The following is a 23440-nucleotide window of genomic DNA, read 5'->3' as shown; positions in this document are numbered from 1 at the left end:
CCATTAATGGATATAAAAGAATTCTCCATGTATTTTTAACGTAGGGCCCAACGAATTGTGACCTTAATTATTTGACAACCTAGTATCGACTCTGGATTAGGACTTCCATCCTTTTCATTTATTGGAGAGTCTAAAAACCACGTCGTTGAGGAAAATCATGACTAAAGCTCTCTCTTTAGACCATCTGGGTAAAAAGCCAAAATGATCTAAACGAGGCCAACCATTCAGACTATGCATTGGCTTCTAAAGGATAAGCCCACTTTTGAGCGGTTGTTCCTTGTCCTTCAAAATAACTAAACACCTCTTCTTGGGATCAAGATGTTCCGTGAAAATATACTTGAAACAAGAAACCCTGCAACAAAGGGACATTGTGGTCTAACATAGGAATACCTCCAACCAATGGTATTGGTTGCTACGATCCAGGAAGCCGAGTCATACCATGTCCAAAACCTATCTTGGAAATTTAAAAGATTAAAAATCAAAAATTGAGAAAAACCTAAAACAATTAAGGGCTATTTGAATATTTAGTGAATTCTCTTTTTACAGGACAATTATAAATAAAATTTTAAATGTCGATTCCATGGAAATGTTGAGGTCTCAATTTCGTGAAAATGTCGATGGAAATATCGATAAAATGTCGATGTCAACAGATATTTCTAGAAATGTTATATAAATAAAAAATTCATAAAAAATATTTATATTAACAAATAAGCATTTCCGCATTTCTAAATAAGTTAAAAATGATTAATGTTAATATTATATCTATATTAGTGATATCTTGTTCATATTTTTTCGATTTCTTTGCAATACTATAGAAATGTTTATTTACCCCTCATGTTGATGTCGAACCCATGAACACGATACGCCAGATGAAAATTTAATATCCTGATTATAATATGTGGCCACTAGTACTTCAGTTTAAATCATTTTATTTCATTCCTAAACTTTATTTGTAAAATCATTTTGGTCTCGGCATTAATTTTTGTAAAATATTTAACAAAAGTACTTGTTTTTCTTAATTATATTATGAGTTGGATAGAAGAAGTATTTAAAGCCACGTGATTCTCACTTTTTAACTAATGAAAGTCAAAATGACTAAATATAAAATTAACGTACCATTTGATAACTTCATTTTTTTATTTTTTATCTTTAAAAGAAAAACAAGATTGTTTTTAACTCACTCAACTATTTTTTTTCTGTTTAGTTTTAGAAATACATTTCTTTTCTAAATCGTAATTAAATTCTAAAGGTAAAAAAGTATTTTTAAATATTGATGTCTATTTTCCGCTCTTCAATATATTCTCTCTCTAACTATCTCTCCAACTGATCCCTTTCTCTAACATTTATCTCTCTAAATTTTCCCCAAAACCAAAATTATTTTTCCCGAACTTCTCATAAAATTTATCTCTCTTTTGATTTTATCTCCATACAACTTTTGCCTCTCTTTCTTCTTTCTAACTCATGGTCAACATATCTCTCATGTTGATGCATAAATTTGGCTTCTTGGAATTCCGTCAAATTCGCACCAGAATGTGATTCTTATCACACATGACTTCGATGCTTAAATTAGAATCATAGTAGTCGAGCATGAAGAGTAGGATATTTAGTCGTAGAGGGACTTGTAGTGTACCTTCATTATGAGTATTTACCTTTAGTAGAAATCCTAAGACCATTCGGATATCTTTCTCTAAGGATTCGAATCGTTGAAAATAAGATTTTCTCATCCATAACATCTAACATATATTTCTCTAAATTTGTTCTCCTCTAGTTTCTCTTTCAAATATATCTGGCACATTTTTTACTCTCTAAAACTTGTAGAGTAAAACGTATCAAATAGTTCCTAGTCTTTTAAAGTTGTTCTCATTTTGATTATTAATCTTTTAAAATTCTCAATGTTTTAAAAATTTTAATTACATTATTTCTTATAAGAATATGTCAGAATTTGTTAACAAAAAGTTAATGTGTCGTTAAATTATTATTTTCTTAATATATTTTGACACATGAACATGCTACTAAAATAAATCTTGTCAATGAACGTGAAGTTGAGTTTTATGTGTAAAGTATGAGTGACATATTAACATGTGATGTTAATACAACAACTAGATAATACATCAATTTTTTATAGAACAGAGTCGATAATTTTGAAAAGTTAAGTGCCAAATTGAGAATTAGCTAAAAGCATAAAGCTTAGAGAACCTTTGGTGTGTGTGTGTATATATATATATATTTTTTTTTTCGAGGAAAGAACCTTTGGTATATTTAGCGGAGAGAAATAGAACAGAAGGAAATGCGTAAGATTACATTAAATTCTTACATTACAGAATTGTGTATTACTTAATCCTTTGCTAACCATGAGAACATATTCTAAGCCATACAACAACCAAAGAAATGGCACATGAAACTAAGTAAGCTGGCAGGCCTTCAAAATGGCATCTATTTCGCCTAATTCTCTCTCCCGAACCCAAACCCGAACTGGTTCAGGCTCGCTTCATGTAAAATGTTCCCTTCAACACTCTTTCCTAGTTTACAATATAAAGTTACAAGTTCCTGTGTATGGTAGAAACATCCCTTGAACCTGATAATGAAGTTGGATGTTCCCGCACGCGAGATAAGAGGAGGGACACTTGCTCGGTTGCAATATCGAGCCTCTCCCGTGATTTTGCAGATTCACTTACAAGAGTTGACACCATGCTTTGCAACAGTTGAATCCTTTCTGTATGATCATTTGTAGTACTCTGAAGGAGCTTTACTGAGGGCATGCTTATCCTTCGCCATCGCACGGGAAGATAGCTGTCTGGTATCTGGAAACAGTTCCCGGTCGAGAGGACTCGAAGAGCATGGCGACAGAGAATTCCTGAGAACTCAAACTGATGACAACTGCAACTTATGATACCCTCGCGAGGAATCCAATACACCTTCCGACCTCCCTCCGCTTTTGTATGATGTCTCACAAGGAAGCCATCATCCATTTGAAAGGATGCATAATGAGCCGCCAACACGAGTTGTTCTTGAAGCTTCGAGAAGGCGAAAGGAGTGAGGATGGTCGCAGCGTGCGATTCCATTGGGGCCCCTGTTTTTAGGCTGATATTTTGAAGATTTTGTTGCATTGTTTGTTGTTCTCCAGCTTGATCTTTAAAATCCACAGCAACAGCTACCTGGATATGCAAACTTAATGCCATAAAATCCAAAAATATCCTTATATCCTAACAATTAAACCATTCTTACGAGAAATAAACTCAATTAAATGATCCAGTCACGCAAATTTATCCAACCATTGGATTCTCAATTCTACTATTTTTCTGTCATGTCGTGTTTAAATCGACAAACATTTTACAATAAGAATATCATTTCATCATTTAGTTTATAATGTTAATGACAAGGCCGGTACAGAATCACAATTCAAGATTCAATAATGTAATCGAAACATTTTAAAATTTAAGGACAAATAAACATCAAAGAGTAGAGACTAAATTTATAATTGAAACTATTTAAAGTCAACACCTCTTTCGGGACATTCTCGCCAACCTCTCCGTTTCGGATGTCCATCCAATCTCGTTTTATTCATTCTAATTCTCAACAACTAGATTAATATGTTTTAATCTTGCATCTTGTTGTTTCCAAGCTCCTTTGTCTAGGCCATTATTTTTTTAGGCTACTTTTGTTTAAATGAGAACTAGTTTTTATTTATCAAACGTATATTTTTTAACAGTTTCAACCGCATCGATATATCAGAAGATTTAAACAAAATCTTTTTTATAGGTTTTACAACTATATACAGGAGTTCTAAGTATTCTCACGATGTTACTTGGGCATAATCTATTTTATAGGTTGTAGAACTATATCCTTGAGTTCTAAGGATTGCAATATCCAATTTCAAGCCATGCATTCTCTTCCCTATAAGACGACAAGGTCCAGAATTGCTAAAAGTGCAGGAAAGGTGTCATTTGAGTGAATCAAGGCATCCATATATAAATTTGTTATCTATAGAAATAATTTGTTAGAGACAAAGACAAAGAACATCAAAGCATTAAAAATCAATGACTAATACAGCACAACTATAAATGTGAAAAAAAAAAAAAATCAATTGCAACGGTAAATTGTGAACTAAGTTACTTATTGTGGCAAATTTTATAACTTTTTCTATGTCAACCGTTATAGTGACTATAGTTGTCCTATGGGACCAGTAGAGTTGTGCACAAGCTATTCCTTCAAACACTGATTATTAGAATATATATATATATAAAGAAAAAATGGGAAAAAGAAGTGGTAGAGGGGCTTGAAATCAAGAATGACAAGACAACAAACATGGCATGTATCAAGAAGAAAAATTCAAATGCAAAGATAATTATTAAATAGAAAGGAAAAAACAAGTGAGAAGAAAGAGGAAGCAAGAGAAAGAGAGAGTCTATGAAGACTGAGAGAGAGAGAGAGAGATATAGGGGGAGTGGGACAGAGAGATTTAATGGGAGAAATTTCTGAAGGAGAGATGGCCAAAGCACATCTCAAGCAAATAAAAAACAAGCGGCTGAAGTTCAAATATATGGGTTTAAGGGAGAAAAAAAGTACTATGGTTGCTATGGAAGAGAAAGACAAGGGTTTAACTCTCTAATAAAGGGCTTTGCCATGGACATCCACGTGGAATGTTGGAAATGATGTGAATAGTCAAAATGCGGAGTTGGCAAAATGACATACAACCAACTGAGCCGAGGGGCTTTTTTTTTTTTTAACAAGATACGAACTTTTCATTGATAAATGAAAATGAACAAAATTGTTCAAAGATACAAACTCCCAAAGGAGTGAACAAAACGAAACAGAGCCGAGAGGCTATAGTTGCCTGACTCCCACCAAAGTGAGTGCTAGGCACCTTGAAAACTCTTATCTTTTAAACACATTTATATGAAGAGGTAATAATCTTAACAACAAAATATAAGGCAAACGTCCCATAAACTCAATACCAAGTGCCTAAAATAAAAGCTTCAATCAAATTACATTTCCTGCACTTTCACTATACACTCTATTTGGTTTTATCAAGTAGAATTTATCTATTGTTGTTCTTTACTTTTTGGAAAAGATATAAAGTCTACTATAAGGGATGGCTTTAGTGATAACGGCTTAGGATGTTTGGAGATTCTATAAGGTACTAGTTCAAACCTTGAGATGAAAATTTTAATAACTTATTACCCTTGTCTATGAAAGATGGTCTTGAGGTGTGCAAAGCCTCCTAGTGATAAATGAGGTGGATGGGTCACGAGCATAGTCCAAGGAGTAGGGTCTCGATACCTAGTTGTCAATATATATTATATATAACAAAATAGAACCCTAGCTCGGTTTCCACAATTTTTGTGTTTATTTCTATCTATAAGTTTGCTTACCGGACTAAGATTTTTCTTTCCTTAATTGTCTCTACTAAAAGTTTCTCTAATGTTTCTTAAAAGAATCACACCCTAAATAACGAGTAACAAGGGGCTAGAGCATGTTGCTGCCAAAAGATTCCCCTATTCAACCTCGTTATTTGCCTTTCTTTGGAAGGTCAAAATTTCAAGAAAGAATAAATTCTTTGGATGGCAAGTCTTACATGAAAAAGTCAATACCTTGGATCGTATTGAGAGGTGTTCTTCCTTCCTTTTGAAATCGTAGTGGTGTGTGCTTTGTAAAGGTGCCTTAGAGGATCTCGACCACATTCTATGGTCTTGTTAGTTTCTACAGGATATATGGGATCATGGCTTTTAGTGCTTTGGGGTGTCCCTCTCGTTTTTGTGGCAGACCTATCTCATTACTACTTTGTGGGGAATTTAGCTGGAGAGAAACAATAGAATCTTTAGAGATGGAGAGATCCAGGAGGTATGCTGCAGGGGATTGATCTCTAAGATTAATTGTAATTATCAGTTAGACGTTATTCTTTTGGATTTGAGCTCCTTTCTTTAGGGGCTGTCCTATTGTCGGGCTAATTTTTTGTATGCCCGGGTATTTTTTATTTTTTTTTCATTTCTCTCAAGGTTTCTTATATTGAAATATATATATATATATGGCTTCAAATAGAGTTTAGACACATGGTAGATGTGGCATACCCTAGCCTAGATTCAATATGTGTGTGTTCATAATATATGAAAGCAATCATATAATATGAAAAGAAGAATAATAGCATTAAAAACCAAAATCAACCAATAATTGCCAGCGTTGTTCTAAAATCACTCAATCATAGGCTAAAGATTGGCCCTATACTTCAATCAGAAAAAAGAGATGAAAGATGCTTGACGAAGTACCAAACAAAAAGTTATGAATTCTAAAACTACACTGGGAACAATATTGCCTGCGTAAGTCGGATATAAGTCACATCTAATCTAACTGAAATAGTAAGATAAAGCAGCATACCTGTTCGATAAACTGTGCAAGTCGAGTCTGTGCACTCAAAAATCGCTGAATAAAAGCATTAATTGTTTTTGACTGCCCAATAGTTGTCATTCCAGCAAAGAAGTGGCTTCTCAAGAATGGTGATGCCCAAAAGGAACGCAAACTGTATAAGTTGACGATGTGCCTGTTAGTATGCAGACCAAAGGAATTCACCATGTCCCTCCACCCTATTTCAAAATCCTCAATCGACTCAAGATTATACAGTCGACAAAATTCACTCTTCCACTCGTTGTAACGTTCTCCAAGAACAGCATTAAACCATGATGGAAACTTTGCCACAATCATCCAAATACAAAGAGCATGCTTAGTAGTTGGCAGTTCCATTGCAATTGCGTCTTTGAGACACCCATTCTGGTCAGTTAATATCGTCTGTGGTGCCTTCCCATTCATGAACCCTATAAATGTCTTCATAGCACGGTAGAAATAAACAAATAAATAAACTGAGTGGCAAACTATTTAAACAGATATCATGTCTATTGCAGAGCCATAATAGTGAATGAAGGGGCAACTTTAAAATCAAAATGACAAATGACATGAGTACTAAACTTCTCATAAAGGGAGGTGAAACCTGAGCTCTTGCAAATTGACAACCATGAGCTAAGAAGTGAAAAACATGCTTTGACAAACTAAAATTCCTCAAAACGTCTGTTTCTAATTAATTTAAGAAAATATGATGCAAGATTCAGAACCTTGTGTTAAATTGAGAAAGATAGCTATTAAAATTCAAAACAAACATTTAAATATTTTAAATCTTCTACTAGTTATGTTACCATAGAGCATATTGATTTAATTTTGTAGAGCTGAAGATAAAGATATGAAATATTATAGTTACCAGAAAAAGTTAAATTCCCACTGTGATACACTTTTTTTTATCCAACAACTGATGTCATTTCATTATTAAATTGTTGAATAAAATCAGACAAACTGATCCTACTGTGATACACTTATTGACGAAGAAATAATATTAAAACTCTAGTACCTTTAAAGCCCATGAAAATGATCTCAAATTCTCCTCCCGAAGAAGTACACAACTTAAGAAGCAAGGCATTCCGTAGTTATTAATTCCAACCCATATCCCGAGTGGCATGTCAAATGCAGTCAGTCGATGTGTAGTATCAAAGACCACTGCATCACCAAATATCTCATATGCCTGAATAGATGACGCATATGACCAGGCAATGTTCTCTAACCTGTTGTTTGAATCAATTACATACTCAAATTTGAAGTTCGGATCTTTCTCCTTAATGTTTCTGCACATCCTCAATAAATCGATGCTCTCTTCTTCATGATCTAATTTTCTAAATGATTGAAGTAGATTTCTGACATCCTTCTCAGTGAACGGCAAATATCCTGGCTCCACACCTTTCTCTAGCTCCATCAGCCTCATCATTTGCTGCACAGAAATTCCTGATTTGGCATACATAACAATTCGAGTCTTGTCTGTATCAGATATAGTTCGGTATGCAGGAAGGAAACGAACTTGGTTTGGTTCTAGTAGTTCATGATTATGGTGGTTCGCAAAACCAGTGACACGCCACTCTGGTGGTCCTAATTCCATTGTTTTGCTTATCCTCATATATGCTTGACATCCACACCTGGAGGATTTTCTGTTTCTTTGAGGTTTATTTTCATTTGGTGTTTTAATAGGTGTGTTCCCAGCACGATGGCAAACAAAATAGCGCCTTGTAAGGCCTTTCCCAATCCCGTCTTTTCCCTCTGTTCGATGTCTTCGGATTGAGAAGCCACATCTCTTTGCAAATTCACTGTAAAACTCATGAGCAGAATCATGAGTGGGAAACCTTTGCCCTATATATGGAATTACATCATTACTCGAATCCAAGGACAGCCTGGTTTCATCAGGTGACTCCTCCGTGCTGCCGGTTTCGTCTAAAGACAAGGACTGTTGGTCAGAGGGATCATCATAGACCACCAACAACTGTCCAGTCTCTTCAGACATCATTTCTCATCTAACCACTCAAGTTCAGCTGAGCATTTCGAAATCAACAAACCAAAATGAGAAAGAGTAGAAACTTATCTGTTAAATGAACAGCTCAAACTATTCAGCACTCTCCATTTCTATCTTAAAAACGTTGAGCATTTCTTCTCCTTTCCTTGTCAAGAAGCCAAAAAACCATTCCAAATGAAAATCTACAGGTTACAAGTTTAGACATTTCTAATTTGCTCTGAAGAAGAGCATGTCTAAGCCATAGAAATTCCCTCCTAGTGTTCCAATATACTGCAGAATGGAGTTGGTAACGAATTTGAACAACATAATTTTGTTTTTGCATACAACACTGTTATCTCATCAAATCCAAGTCACAGCCAGAGTAACCAAATGAACTAAAACCTTCAAGTACCCACATCATGATTCCCAAATTGCCACAAATTTCCAATCCCAACACGTCTCCCCTTGATCAAAAGCAAACAAAAATTAGCAACTGGGTGTGGTGTTTTTGCAGATAATCAAATGGGCACAGATAGATTCCTTCCATTTTCATGTTCATGAAATGGGACGTGTAATCAGATTAGGGAATGGGAACGAATTGAGAAATAGAAAATGAAATATACAGAGAGAGAGAGAGAGAGGTGGTTTTTACCGCGGTTTTAAGGTTTAGAAGGCGCCATGAAGCCGTGAAAGTGAAAGTCGGGATTTGAAAGGAGCAGAGCCCTAAGTTGCGCAGGGAGCTGATGAGAACCAATTTATAGTTCCTGCGCACTTTCTTATCCGACGCCTACAATTTCTCTTCCCCTTATTTCTAAGGACACGCCATCTCAAAAACCTTTCTTTTTTTTTCTTTTTTTTGTTTTTTTTTTTAACAATAAACTACTAGTCTATATCCAAATTCAATTTACTATTTATGTTTAAGATTTTAAACTTTTAGGTTAAAATGCACACATATTGAATGGCATCCATGCAGAATTTTACAAATTCATCATTTTAAATATATATTTAATAAACAATTATGAAAAAATCAAATACGGAAAAATGGATTTTTCAACTTCAAATCTATTTTTCTCTACTTCATCCCACAAAACCATAATCCCTCTCTTTCTCTCCCACCATGTCGTCCCCTCCCTCCCTCCTTCGATGAGAGCAAGTGGCGGTACAACACCCACGAATCCGACCAAATTTGTAGTTACCTTCATGAATGTAAGTTATAACCTAGTATAAATAGGTATTTACACTATATTCATTAGATTCATAATAATATTTAATTTCAAAAGTACATAAGTATATATTTATGACCATGTGTATATAATATTAACATAAAATGAAATTAATGAAAAAACGAGAAACATAATATATATATATTATATATAACTAAAATTAAAATATTGTACATATTCATATAATAAATTATTGTGTATATTTTATAATAATACATAATAGACAAATTATATATAACCTAATATAAAGAGATATATACAATATGCTTATTAGATCACTAACAATAGTTGATTTCATCATCATGCAGAATAGAAACGAAAAAAAAATAAAGTTAGGAAGTATTAAACTGTCGTTTTACCGTATCATGCTGTTAGATTTTCTCTTTGAAAATGTAGTGCTCTTCCCAAATAGAGAACCATCACACCATGACCATCATTGTTCTTTTAAAATTTTCGATGAAGCATGAAAGGTATTGAAATGGAGCAAAAAATTGGAATGAAATGAAGTAAATTCCGACGATGGATTTCTGCAAATATTAGTGGATGGAAAAATATTTTGTGATAAATAGAATTATTTAGTAGAATATATTAAGGAGTAAATTAGGGATCGAAGAGATATTGATTTGGGACGCACGAGAATTTAATGTTTGGAAAATCAAATTTGAAACCTCAAATGTTTTACATTTAAATAAAAACAATTTATATTAAATATAAAGGCATAAATGAGCACTACAAGAAAAATGGGTTTTAGAGACATCTAAAAGATGTCGCTGAAAACCCAATTTCGTCACTAAAACTTTCAACGACGAAACTCGGTTCGTCACTACGGACGTCGCTGATACAACGTCGTTTAAAGTTTCAGCGACACGCGCTGTTGTCGCTGAAAACCAATTTCAGCGACAACAGTAGATGTCGTTGAAAAGAGGGTTTCAGCGACAATAGCAGCTGTCACTGAAAACAACTTTTTAGCGACATCCGCTGTTGTCGCTGAAACTGGTTTTCAGCGACAACTGCTTTTTTTATTTTTAGCGACATCTGCTGTTGTCACTGAAAACCAGTTTCAGAATAGGCAAAATCCTGTTTTCTTTCCAATTTCGCCATCAATTTTGTTCAATTTCTGTGATCCAAAACGACACATATATAAAACATCGCTGAAAAATATTTTTAATATTAAAAAAACATAAGGTAGATTCTCCAAATGTGTAACATCCTATCAAACAAAAAAGTACTTTCTAGCTACAAATAACAATTTGTATAAGTAATTCAATTACATATAAGAAAAGAAAACATGTTTTGTGCACGAAGTTGTTCTTCTGAATGATTCAACACAGCCGCTTTTGATGACATAGTTTATCCTGTAAAAAATTAACAACATAACTTATTTAACATGAAAATATAATCAAAAGAGTTTTTTGACCTACTAAACCAACATATATATATCTATTATATCCACACCAACTTACTAAATAATGAAAAACGTAGTGAACAACACTAAATCAATCAACAAAAAATAATCTATTAGATAATCCAATCAACACTAAACTCCAAAATCATAGTTTATAATTCAAACAACTTGTTATTAAATCATTTCTAAAACAAACAAAATTGCAACACTACAAGAGAAATAACCATGTTATATCAACACTATAAACAACCCAAAATGCTCATAACTTCATAAAATACATCAAAACTATATATATAACACAAGTGATGACGACCATAACTGCAAGATCATAAACAACTCAAATGCTCCTAACACTTGAATTTATTAACAAACCTATATTAAACATAATATAAGTTATGACTACCATAACTGCAAGATAGCCACAACACTTAGCTACGTAAAAACCAGTATTTTATAAGTACATGCATCAAATATGTAGCTACATTTCTATTAACATCATGAACAACTCAAATGCTCCTAACATGTGAATATACTAACAAATTCATATTGATATAACATAAGTCTTGACTACCATAACTGCAGGATAGTCACAACACTTCAAAGCACATCAAGTCCAATATCTATTATAAAGTATCATCTACTTAAATACTCATCTACTATGGACAATATGTATGAGTACCTTTTTATGCATCATTCGACGGTTGAGAATTAGCTCGTTGCGACGATCCTTCTCCAGCATTGCTTAGCTTGTTTACAGTTTCTTGTAACTGACTCAATTGAGCCATTGCTGATTCAAGCAGGCTTTGTTGCGTCTGTACAACAGATTGCAATTGAGCGATCTGATTTCTTGACTCTCTATTTCTTTGAGAACTTCGTTCATTCTGAGTCGTCGCCGTCGGTGGTCCCCATCCAAGTGCACCTCGCCTGCCTAGTACTTGAACACTAATTTGTCGAGCTGAAGGAGGTTCTGCACCTTCTTCCACTGGTGCATTTCTCAGTTCAACCATTTGTTCCTACAATGTCCATAAATAATATGAGTACATGTCAAATAATACAAAAATAAAAAAGGTAGTTTTACGTACATGTTTTTGACCAGCCACAGAGCTCACCCACTCGTCGTTCATCCTTTTGTGTGTTACTTCGAACAGTTCAATGTCATCTACCTCTCGTCCCTCTTTGTTTTTCTACATAATTCAAACAAGATTATGAGCAGTGAAATCTCTTTGAAGTTATAACAAGAAAAGATATACATACAATGTTTTCTTTGTGACGTAAAAATGCGATCGTTCCTGCTGTATGACCGTATGGTACAGACGCTCGAGCTCTAGTGTTTGTTTCAGAAATTTTCTGACATATATATAATAGTTAGTAGCAAAATACTTAGAATAAAAGTAATTCATAGCACAATACATACCTTAAACTTCTCTGTTTCCCAACGATCGCATAAGCGATGTCAATCTTCATCTCGTGCAACATCTTTGTGTTTGTGATGTCGTGCTTCTTCTGGGGAATATTGCATGTAATGCTTATGCAACCTGTACTGGAAATCTCTATGTCTACTACTCATCTCATGCTCCAGATAACGATAAACAATTGGATCATTGAGACCGAGAATGAATTGGTTCTAACAATAAAGAACAAAAAAGACGACGTGTTAATGATAATCACAATATAACAACATTTTAAAAAGTGTCACTAAAGAAACTTACGCTAAGTCTATTTATGATACTGTTTTTATCTTCTTGGTTGACATCTGACCAATGTTCACAATTCAGAGGAACGATTGACCGCACCCATACCCCAATTTGAGAGACCAATTTCGAACTATGGCTACAAACTGGCTTGTCATCCTCTTCTTCGATATTAATTTCTATCAGACCATGATTTTGGACATGTTTATCGACATTCAGCCCTCTAGTGTTGCGTCTACCTTTTCTTTTAGTCGTGCCATAACCTACACGAAAGATATCATATATTTATATATTTAAGTTTAACTTGAAATAAAAAAACATTTCTATCTAAATATCATACTCTGTGCTGTTTGATTAGCCTCTCCAGCCGGTTGAGTGCTTTCTATTCTATCGACATTGCTTGTGTAACTCCGTCGGTTTCCTGGTCCAAGATTTGAAGACGACATCCTGTAACATAATAATGGACAAAATCAAACTGTAATTAAATCACTTATAAACTTCATATCGTCACAATAAAAACTACATAGTCAAAGCATCAAATCAAACAAAAACTAAATTTTATGCCAACTTCAACTTATAAACTTCATAATCAAAAACTCATAAACTTCAACTTCTGAATTCATATCCAACAAAAACTTCAAAATTCATCATTACTCCCACAACTTCAATGATAATCAACATAAACTTCGAACTCATATACTTGATAATCGATATCCAAAAACTACACTTCAATGTCCATCACGAAATTAAGTGCTATGACAATATCCAAGAATTCAAAGCATCAAATAAACCGAATAACTCACAAACCATGCATATAGAGGTAATGGAGAATGTGAAAATCAAGAGTGGGTTAGCTTCTTTTGTATATTACAATCCATTCTTTCATAGACCCAATTCAAAATCAAGTGCCAAGAATACTCACAACCACTAAACTCTTTTAACTTATATTCTAACACTCAAAATCAATACTCAAACTCCTAAATGGACCAAATGTTACACTCACACCTTGTCATAAAAAACTACGAGATGGGAAGGCATGTTACGAAAACACAAGAGAATACAAGCTCAACTTGGTCTCGGCCACTGCCAGTTATCCTATTATTTACTTTTGACTTTTTTCTTTCCTTTTGTTTACAGAGAAAAATTCAACTTCCTTATTTCATCCAAGGTATCTAAATTAACTTTAGTGCAAATGGATTCGAGAAAATCCATCCAACCCACAAATTATTACGAATGATATGGCAAATTGGCATTTTCTTTACACCCTATTCAGCTACAATGTCACAAAACAAACTGCAGCAAAACCTTAAAAAGGCAGCCCACGGAGGCAAGAAATATCCAAGCAAACATTTATTCTAACATTTATATCCACCAGAACCACAGCCACAACGTATATATCTTCAAATTATCTGGATATCGAAACATACATTATAATCTAAAGGGGCACTATAATTCTAATGAAATCTAAAGTACGCACAATCGTAGAATTACCTCAAAATTGATACCAACTCGAAAGCCCTGCAACTCTTTGCGGAACTTCAAAAACAATTCCGAGGGCGTCAAATTGATGCTGCAAAGGTCTTCCCAAGAAGTGGGTTCCTCGCCACTCGATCCGGAATCCCAAGAAGGCGGCGACAGACTGCTGCGAGGAAGGGAGGGCAGAAGAAATATTGGGACGGCGACGGAGGGCGGCGACGGAAGGCAGCGACGAACAGCGACGACGGACAGTGGCGACCAGAGGGGAGGGGAGAAGAAATTTGCGGCGGGCGACGGAGGGGAGAAGAAAAATCGCGAATTGGGTGCGAGGGTTTGTAAAATCGCGAATTGGGTTTGTAAATTCTGGGATTTTCAGCGACACATACAACTTATGTGTCGCTGAAAATACCTTCAGCGATGCCGTCAACTTACGGCGTCACTGAAAGTACATTTTCAGCGACATCTGCTTGACGGCGTCGCTGAAAAGGCACTTTCAGCGACATCGTCAAGAGGATGTCGCTGAAAAGGCACTTTCAGCGACATTTTAGTCTTCGCGTCGCTAAAAACATTATTCAGCGACATTGTCATCAGACAATGTCGCTGAAATTATGTTTTAGGGACATTATTGCTTATACGTCGCTAAAAATGTGTCTCTGAAAGCTCCGTTTCTTGTAGTGGAGGGTAAAACTTGGTATTATGGAAAAATTTTAAATCCACGAATCTAAAACTGAAAAATATGTAAAAATTGGACATTTGTGAAAATAAAAATGACCCGTCCAAAGTATTATCTCTTTTTTTTTTCCTATTACAACATCTACTACAAAGTATGTTATTGTGCTATGTTCGAGTTTGTATTTTTTTTCTCCCTTGTGCAAGAACCCCTCCCCCAAATGACCTTTCTTTTTTCTTCTCACTTTCATCCTACAAGTTAACAAATCCTACTTTGTACGTGTTTATTAAATTTGAAAATAACTATTTACCGTGAAACTTAGAAACTTAGATAAAATAGAGGATTAATATATATTTTAGTATCTAATGTTTGAGATTTTTTTTAGTTTGGTTCATGTTGTTTACAAGTTTAAATCTAGTCTTTTATGTTTTAAATTTTTTTTAATTTACTCTCTAACGGTGGATAAATGTTAGAATTGACTGGTGATAAACTTACATGACATAATACTATATTCGTTAAAAGTTAATATTATCGAAGAGAGAAAAAAACTCAATATTTCTACCAATTTCGTAGAATTTTAGAGGAATTAGAAAATTCACTCTCTTAGATGACCCTTTTTGATAGTACGATAATAAGTTAAAAATATTAAAACATAAAAGATTAAATTGAAACTTTAAACAATAGGGACTATTTGAATATTTAAAATAATGGGGACTAAATTGCAGACACTTAAAATCAATTAGAAACTAAAATATAGGTTTAGCCTAAAATATATTTTAAATAATAATTAAATCTTGCTATTAATTGCTTAGAAAAATTGCTTAATCTTTTTGTATCCTCTCATATTAAAGGTTCAGTTTTTATTGCGTTGAGAGTTACAATTTATTAGTTGTAATGTTCACTTTATTCTTGAAAATAAAATATTAATTAGTAGATTGGCGCTAACATGAGCAATAACTTAAGCGGTAACATGGTATTAAATGTTCGTCAACGTATCAACATTTTCATATATTATAAAAAAAATCGATAAAATATGAAAAATATCGATAAAATTTTACTAATATAGACATAATATTAATATCAATTATTTTAAACTTATTTAGAAATGACGAAAAATGTCAATTTAAATAGTTTTTACAATTTTTTTATTATTATAATTTTTCCAGAAATATCTATCGACATCGACATTTTATCGGTATTTCTATCAATTTTTCCATGAAATTGAAACTGCAACATTTTCATTGACATATTCGACATTATTTAAAACCTTGGTGGTGAATAACATCTTTCTTTTTTTTGAAGTTGAAGATTCAAATCTTCATACTCCACATTTGTTGTACTAAAAAAAATTACGTTCGACATAAACTTTTCCACCTTTTTATCTATTTACAATAAAATTAAGGACCAATTATTGCATATATGATAATTTAACCTAGAAGAATAGCAAATCGTAGTACAAGTTTCTTTTTGCAATTATGGTAACAATTGTAAGCCCAACCCAAATAAAAAATCACATGAAAAGTTGATAAGACCTATCAATATATCTCAACGTCACACGTCTATTACTGATAGACTCAATCACTGAAATTGATTGTGTGCTACTTTACCTAACAGATCTATCATTATATACCCTATCAAGTGAATAAATAACGTATGTCAATGATAGTTAACTTCCAATATCTTTTAGTGATAGTTTACCATGCTTATTTTGTTATTTCTTATTAGATCTATCACTAATATATCATATGAAAAATGTGATACTAATGATATTTGACTTGGTTTTTTATCCGTGATGGATTGCTTTCTTATTTGCTATATCTATTATCAATAAAATAAAAATGTTATATTATTAAAATCTTAAGAGGTTTTGGTAGTAAAATAGTATTGAGCTTCCTCCCGAAGAAATATACTCTCTTCTCTCTCCTACTCTTCCCCTAAATCTTTAGGGTCTTCAAAGGTTTGTTTCAGATTAACGAGTTAGATTAGTTTAGATGTATATTTAAAATTTAAAATCTAGTTTGTAATGGTGATTATCCTACTTTCATATTGCACTTGGTCAGAGGATGGATGCTCTTTCGTTGAAGACATGGAAAAAAATCTTTGTGGTGCCCCTTTATTCAAACCATTTAGCCAAAATCATTGATTGAGCTTAGACATTGCCTGATTCAAGATTACTTATTTAAACAAGTGAAAGAGAGACAACTTTGTAACTTGTAGAAGCCAAAATTCATCCTTATGTTTCCAGAAAAATCTTTCGATGAAAAGAAAAGTGGATTTTGGGTCAAGAAAGAATATGAATGTTAGAGCTTGATTGGGATAAAACTTTTCTACAACATTGATCTAACCTTTATAGAACTTTATTCCTCCATGTTCTTTATTATTTGATTTCTCTTTTAAACTTGTTGGTTGCGAGAACTTTTTCTATTCTTAATGCATTGTTTAGATTTGGTCATTCTTTACATTGATTCTTTGTCATAAATCCAAATTGAGAAAAAAAATTATTGTGACTATATTTGGATAGTTTTCCCTAGTTAAAGCATGAGATAGAGATATATATTATTGTAAATTTTGTGGCATATTTTAGGTTCTATGTGCTTAATTATTTGAATTGTCGGAATAGTCATAAAGATATAGATACACTCTACTTTTCGAAGAAAATTGTTATTGTTTGAGAAAGAATATCAAGTCAATAGGGTAGAATTTGCCAACAACCTTGGTTTAGAAAAGTTTTGAGTAAAGTTGTAGGAAAAGTTAGAGGGCAATATTGGTGAAGTCATGCTCTAGAGTTTAATCCACTTGAATTTACTATTGTTTGTTGATAGTTATGTTATTTTCTTCTTTTATTGAACTAATTTTATTTCTTTACTTCACTACCATTAAACTTTTGGTGTTCACATAAAACTTTTGGTGTTCACAGAGGAGAAAAGACGTGTTTAGAGAGAAAAGTTAGGGTTTTGAGAATATCGGAAGGAACACGAAGAACAGAGGCTCGAGAGATCGCCGAATTTGTTTACTTTCTCTTCTTCTTTCTTTTCTTTAGCTTCAACTTCCTTCAAAGATGTGGATTGTTGTTCTTAGTTATAGCATGAACTAATTACACTTTTCTAGGGCGTTCATGTAGCCTTTATCAAACTTTATTTCTCCTTGTTCTTTATTTGATTTATAGTCTAAACTTATTGGTTGTGAACTTTTCTTTTCTTAATGCATTGTTTGGATTTGGCCAATCTTTACATTGATACTTTGTCACAAATCGAGGTTGAGAAACAAGATTATTGGCTAGGCTTGAATAGTTCTCCTTTATTTGAGCAAGAGATAGAGATATTCTTGCAAATTTGGTGGCATCTTTAGTTTTTACGTGCTCGAGTATTTGAACTGCATGGGTAGCCATAGAAATATAGGTGCTCTACTCTTCAAAGAAACTCATTACTACTTGAGAAAGAATATCGAGTCAATAGAATGTAACCTGCCAACAATCTTGGTTTCAAATAGTTTCAATTAAAGTGTAAGGAGAAATAAAGGGCGATATTGGTGAAGTCATACTCTAGAATTTACTCCATCCTGTTTTCAATCATATATCTTGATACTAGTGTGTTTTCTTGTTTTCATTGAATTAGGATTCTAATTACTTCTCTAGTCATTATATTTGATCTTTCGACATTCAGATAAAACTGAAGTTGAGAATTCGGTAGTTAGCAATAATTCATTCCTTCTAAAGACGATACTCTATTCACTTCTATACTACATGTGACGATTCGTACACTTGCGAATTCGAACAACAGTCTTACTCTTTCTAATAAGACCGTTAAAGAAAATGCAGACACGTCACTAGAATGATCATAGAGTTATTTAATCTTCTTCATGATTGTATTCTAAACTCCTGCCCATGTAGGTGTGTTCTTTGATTCACATGAGTGAGCGTGACATGAATTTTCACCCCAGTAAGCCTTCTGTTTTGAGAACACATGGGGAGCTGGACATTCCTATACAAGATGGAATTCATAGCATCTCAATGGTGGAAAGTGCAAAAAGCATGCACTTCTCCTTATTAACTGTGTATATAAGTGATTCGCTTAAAGTGTTGGTTTAGAGTTTGGATAACAGGGTACACGTCTTCTTGATACCCTAAGAATAATTAACCCATGATGAGATCATAAAAGGCGACATTAGAGATCCATTAGAACTTAAGGAGCAAGATGTGGGACTAGAGGCAAAATGGTAATTTCATCCAGTTGGGACCATTGATCACTTTCTTAAGGATCAAATTAGCGATTATGATTATATCATGGGCATCACTCTACTACAGTACATGAGAGTGCAACCCTTGGTCTATAGTGGAGTCATTGGTTAATTAAAGAGTTTAATTAATCAATTCTTGACCATTGGAGCTCAAAGTGGTAGGTCCATTAAATTCCCCTGCTAGCTCGTTGACCTATGCAGCAAACAATAAGTTGAGTGAAAGGTAAAATAGTGCCTATTATTTAATTTATAATTAAAATGTGTAATTTGACATTTAATAATACATTGGATTTATTATTTTTAGAGCGATGCAAAAAAACTAATTTAGTATTGAACTGCGAAAATTGTCATTATATGGTAGAATAAGAAATAGACCTAGGTCATAAGATTTCACATAAAGGGATGGAGGTGGATCGAGCTAAAATAGATTTGATTTCAAAACTTCTCCCTCCAACCTCTGAAAAGGTATTATGAGTTTCCTAAGACATGGAGGTTTCTATCATCACTTTATTAAGAATTTTGCAAAAATTTCGAAGCTGTTGTGTTGTTTGCTTGAAATTGATAGGCCATTTTTGTTTGTTGATGATTGTATGATTGCATTTAAAACGTTTAGAAAAGCTTTAACTATTGCTCCTATAATTCTTAAACCTGATTGGGATTTACCATTTGAACCAATATGTGATGCTAGTGATTATGCATTAGGAGTTATGTTAAGGTAAATGAAAGATAAAAATTTTTACCCTGTTTACTAGGCAAGTAAGACCTTGACTTAAACACGACTAAATTATATCACTATTGAAAAAGGAATAATTACGTGTTGTATTTTTCTTTTTTGATAAATTGAGGTTTTATTTGATTGGGACAAAAGTCATTGTTTTTACTAATCATTTTGCTTAGAAGTATTTGTTTGCCAAAAAGGACGGAAAGCCAAGGTTGATCTGATGGATTTTGCTTTTGCAAGAGTTCGATATAAAGATTCGTGATAGAAAAGGAACAAAGAATCAAGTGGCTGACCATTTCTCTAGGTTGGAATCCCTGAATCTGGATGATCAATCCGCTATCAAGGAGAAGTTTGTTGATGAACAACTCTTACGAGTTGAGGTAGTCCCATGGTATACAAATCTAAGAAATTATCTACTAAGTAGTATAATTCTTCATGAGTTCAATCGACAACCGATAAAGAATTGTTTACATGATGTTAGGCAGTTTACGTGAGATGATTTTTTTAATATATACAATCAAGGAGAACAAAAAAAACTATATTGGAGGCATGCCATATAGGAAAACTGCAGCTAAGGTATTGTAAGGTGGTTTTTTTTTTGCCCACTCTATTTCATGATGCCCACCAACTTACTGATTTGTGATAGATGGCCCTTCATCCCTATTTTAGAACTAGAAATATTTGAGTAGGACATATTTGTGGTGGTTAGAAGTAGGGTGAAATAAGGCACTGCATAAATGGAGCGTTAGGCGACATGAATACCCTATTTCACAACACATTTTCCCCAGCTAAGTCGGAATAAATTATCTGGGTCGCTGTCTAAAAGGCATATGACTAGAGGGACGAGTGCAAAGACCAAGAGTTTCTACTCCAATAGCATCCTCATGGTGAGCATACACATCCCATTTGATAGGGGTGAAAAAATATCAGGTCGTGTTGATTTTCGGGTAGGAAGAAGATAGCTGAAATCGGTTCGGTTGAGTCAGTACAAAAACCGAAACGAACCGAACTGGTTCAATTCGATTTTCGGTCTTTATTTTTTCCAAAATCCTTTTTTTAAATTTAAAGGCCCCTAATTTTAAAAGCCCAATTAAAAAATAGCCTTTAAAGCTCAAACCAAAATCTGGGTTGTGTTTGTGACCTTTTTATATTAAAAAAAATGAAAAAGAAAATTGGGTGAATCTTTAAATCTTTCTTTTTTTCGTTGCTTTTCTCTTTTAACTCAGTTTTAGAGTAAATAAGAACTCCAAACCCACCATATCTTCACATGCGTGTATAAGAAAACCTCATTCAATAATAGAGGTCAAAGGAAGGAAATAATAAAAGCAAAATTAAGAGAAAACTCACATGCCCGAGGGAATCGACCCAAGGGTCCAGATATTCCAGCTCTCTTAACACAAAATCAAGAATGCAAAGAGTCTCTCATTGACGGATCCATCTGGAACCGAAAAGAACAAAAAACACACAAGCTGTTGGAAGATCACTAGCTACTGTAGAGATACGCTGCCGCGGTAAGGTTGCCGCTGGAGAGGGTTATCAGAGAGGGGGGTATGGGTGACCAAACTGACTCGACCTGAAACCGTATTGGTTCGGTTCGATTTTTCAGGCCGGTTCAATTTCTTTCACTTTACCATTTGAAGAGGAAGGAGAGGTTGCATAGTGTTGGAAATCCACAACTACGTGAAATTAAGTGCAAGTGTGTACACTATTCGATTGTAGTAGCAAACAAGGTTGAAATCCATAGTGTAACGCCCCAAGCCCAGGATTTGAACAAAGATTCGGAATCCAGATTTAGCCAAGACCAACATGACTCATTCCAAGATGCGTTGTACTCACTCACATGCTTCTTAGTAAAGCACACTTAACTTTAGAGTTATTACGATTGAGTTACCGAAGAGAAAGGTACACCTTAGTAAGTATAGGTAATGACTATCAATTCTTTTAAGAATTTCTTGACCATTGTCTCAGAATCTCTTTCATTCGGATGTGGTATCAATTCATTCATGGGTCCCTCCTCTCTACTCGGGTGTCACATGTCCACCAGTTTTCGCCTTGGTTCATCCCCGAACTACATCGTATTGGAAGAGGTGTCATTATATTGATATGGCTTTTGTTATTGTTTTCCTTTCTTTTTTGCTTTATTAGATCTTTTATTAAGCCTTCATTTATTTTCAGTTCACAATAGTTGATTTTAAGGTGTTAAATTGTCCTTGATATGCTGAATTTTGTGCGTATCATGCTCATGCAATTCATTTGGAGTTAGGCTTGACTAGAATTCGTATGAATAGAAGTATATCGCTCCCATTTTTCCAATAAAGGTAATTTTATAAATCACAATACATGAGTTGCTCCGCTATTGAGAAATAATTTTAAATTATAAGATTTTGAAATGGAGATTATTTTAAATTTCTAATTTCTTTTGGAATGAAATGGATTTCAAATAATTAAAATTAAATTTTTTGTTCGGAGTTTTACGAGAAAAGAAAGTATAATACTTTACTATTATGCCCTTATAAATTTTTTGGATATTATATGAATAATAATATAAGATTTTTATATCAAATGGAAAATCGTTTAATCAAATCAAATCAACCTAAGAAATTAAAACGGTCAAATCTCATCCTTATTATAAGATCAAATAAAACTTGCAAATTGAACAAAATAGATACAAAAATGTTTTCACAAAAAGACCAAAAAATTTATCCATTTGAAATCTAATCTACTAACCTCCTTGCAAGATCCGTCCTACATAATTAAGAACCATCCTTTTATCCAACCAAAGATTTCAAACAACACCACCAATGATGAACGCGACGAAAACAAAAAAGAAGGCTTGTCAAAGATTTTTACTATTTATTATTATTGGGTAAATCTAAGGCAGCACACATCGAGAATCTGATCAAGCTACGTGGACAACATCCACCAATACAAGATGATGGAAATCGAGCCTTAACCCGTGCGTATCAGATCTAGGGGTCGAGCGCACGCAGGAAGGAGAATGTCGGTCGCCCTCATGAACTAGGACGACCCTCCTCTCTCTTTCACTCTCTCTCTGTACAAAAGATCCCTAGAAAAACCTAATGTAAAAACACGCCGCCATCATCAAATTCCAAAGAATATTTATAGACATACTTATGTTGACATCATGAAATAAAAAGAAAAGGCTGTAGATGACTAAGGTTAGCACCAAAGGAAAATAGATGCTTGATTCTGAATACATAAATAAGAACGTCCCAATGTTCCCAGGAAAATCTTTTTATGAAAAGAAAAGTCGATTTTGGGTCAAGAAAGAATATGAATGTTAGAGCTTTGATTGGTATAACACTTTTCTAGGACATTGATGTAATCTTTATAGAACTTTACTCTTCCATGTTCTTTATTATTTGATTTCTTTTTTAAACTTGTTGGTTGTGAGAACTTTTTCTATTCTTAATGATTTTTTAGACTTGGTTATTCTTTACATTGATTCCTTGTCATAAATTGCGGTTGAGAAACAAAATTATTGACTATATTTGGATAGTTTTCCCTAGTTAAAGCAAGAGATAGAGATATATATTATCGTAAATTTTGTGGCATATTTTTTAGGTTCTATGTGTTTAATTATTTTAATTGTCGGAATAGTCATAGAGATATAGATGCTCTACTTTTCGAAGAAAATCGTT

General features: G+C 33.7%; 1 protein-coding gene across 1 annotated transcript; it reads right to left on the bottom strand.

Annotated features, from left to right (window-relative positions):
• Positions 1-2273: 2273 nt before the first annotated feature.
• On the bottom strand, positions 2274-9126 carry FRS11 (FAR1-related sequence 11). The gene is made up of 3 exons (XM_088117846.1): positions 7391-9126; positions 6373-6816; positions 2274-3155 (listed from the first exon to the last, which is right to left on the bottom strand). The coding sequence occupies exons 1-3, from the start codon at positions 8369-8371 to the stop codon at positions 2538-2540; spliced, it is 2043 nt and encodes a 680-aa protein (XP_087973972.1). The 5' UTR covers positions 8372-9126; the 3' UTR covers positions 2274-2537.
• Between the last annotated feature and the right edge of the window lie 14314 nt (positions 9127-23440).

Source organism: Momordica charantia (genome assembly GCF_013281855.1).
Source record: "Momordica charantia cultivar OHB3-1 chromosome 9 unlocalized genomic scaffold, Mcharantia_2.0 BLBB01000009.1, whole genome shotgun sequence".
NCBI lineage: Eukaryota > Viridiplantae > Streptophyta > Magnoliopsida > Cucurbitales > Cucurbitaceae > Momordica > Momordica charantia.
The sequence above is the reverse complement of the archived record's forward strand: the minus strand, read 5'-3'. Positions and strand labels throughout refer to the sequence as shown.

Excerpts from the sequence above, each read along its gene's own strand:
- FRS11 (XM_088117846.1), bottom strand. The coding sequence starts at position 8,371 with ATGATGTCTGAAGAGACTGGACAGTTGTTGGTGGTCTATGATGATCCC. Across the intron at positions 6,817-7,390 it reads CATTTTCATGGGCTTTAAAG|ACATTTATAGGGTTCATGAA; the intron begins GTACTAGAGTTT and ends CGTGCTATGAAG. Across the intron at positions 3,156-6,372 it reads TTGCACAGTTTATCGAACAG|GTAGCTGTTGCTGTGGATTT; the intron begins GTATGCTGCTTT and ends TTGCATATCCAG.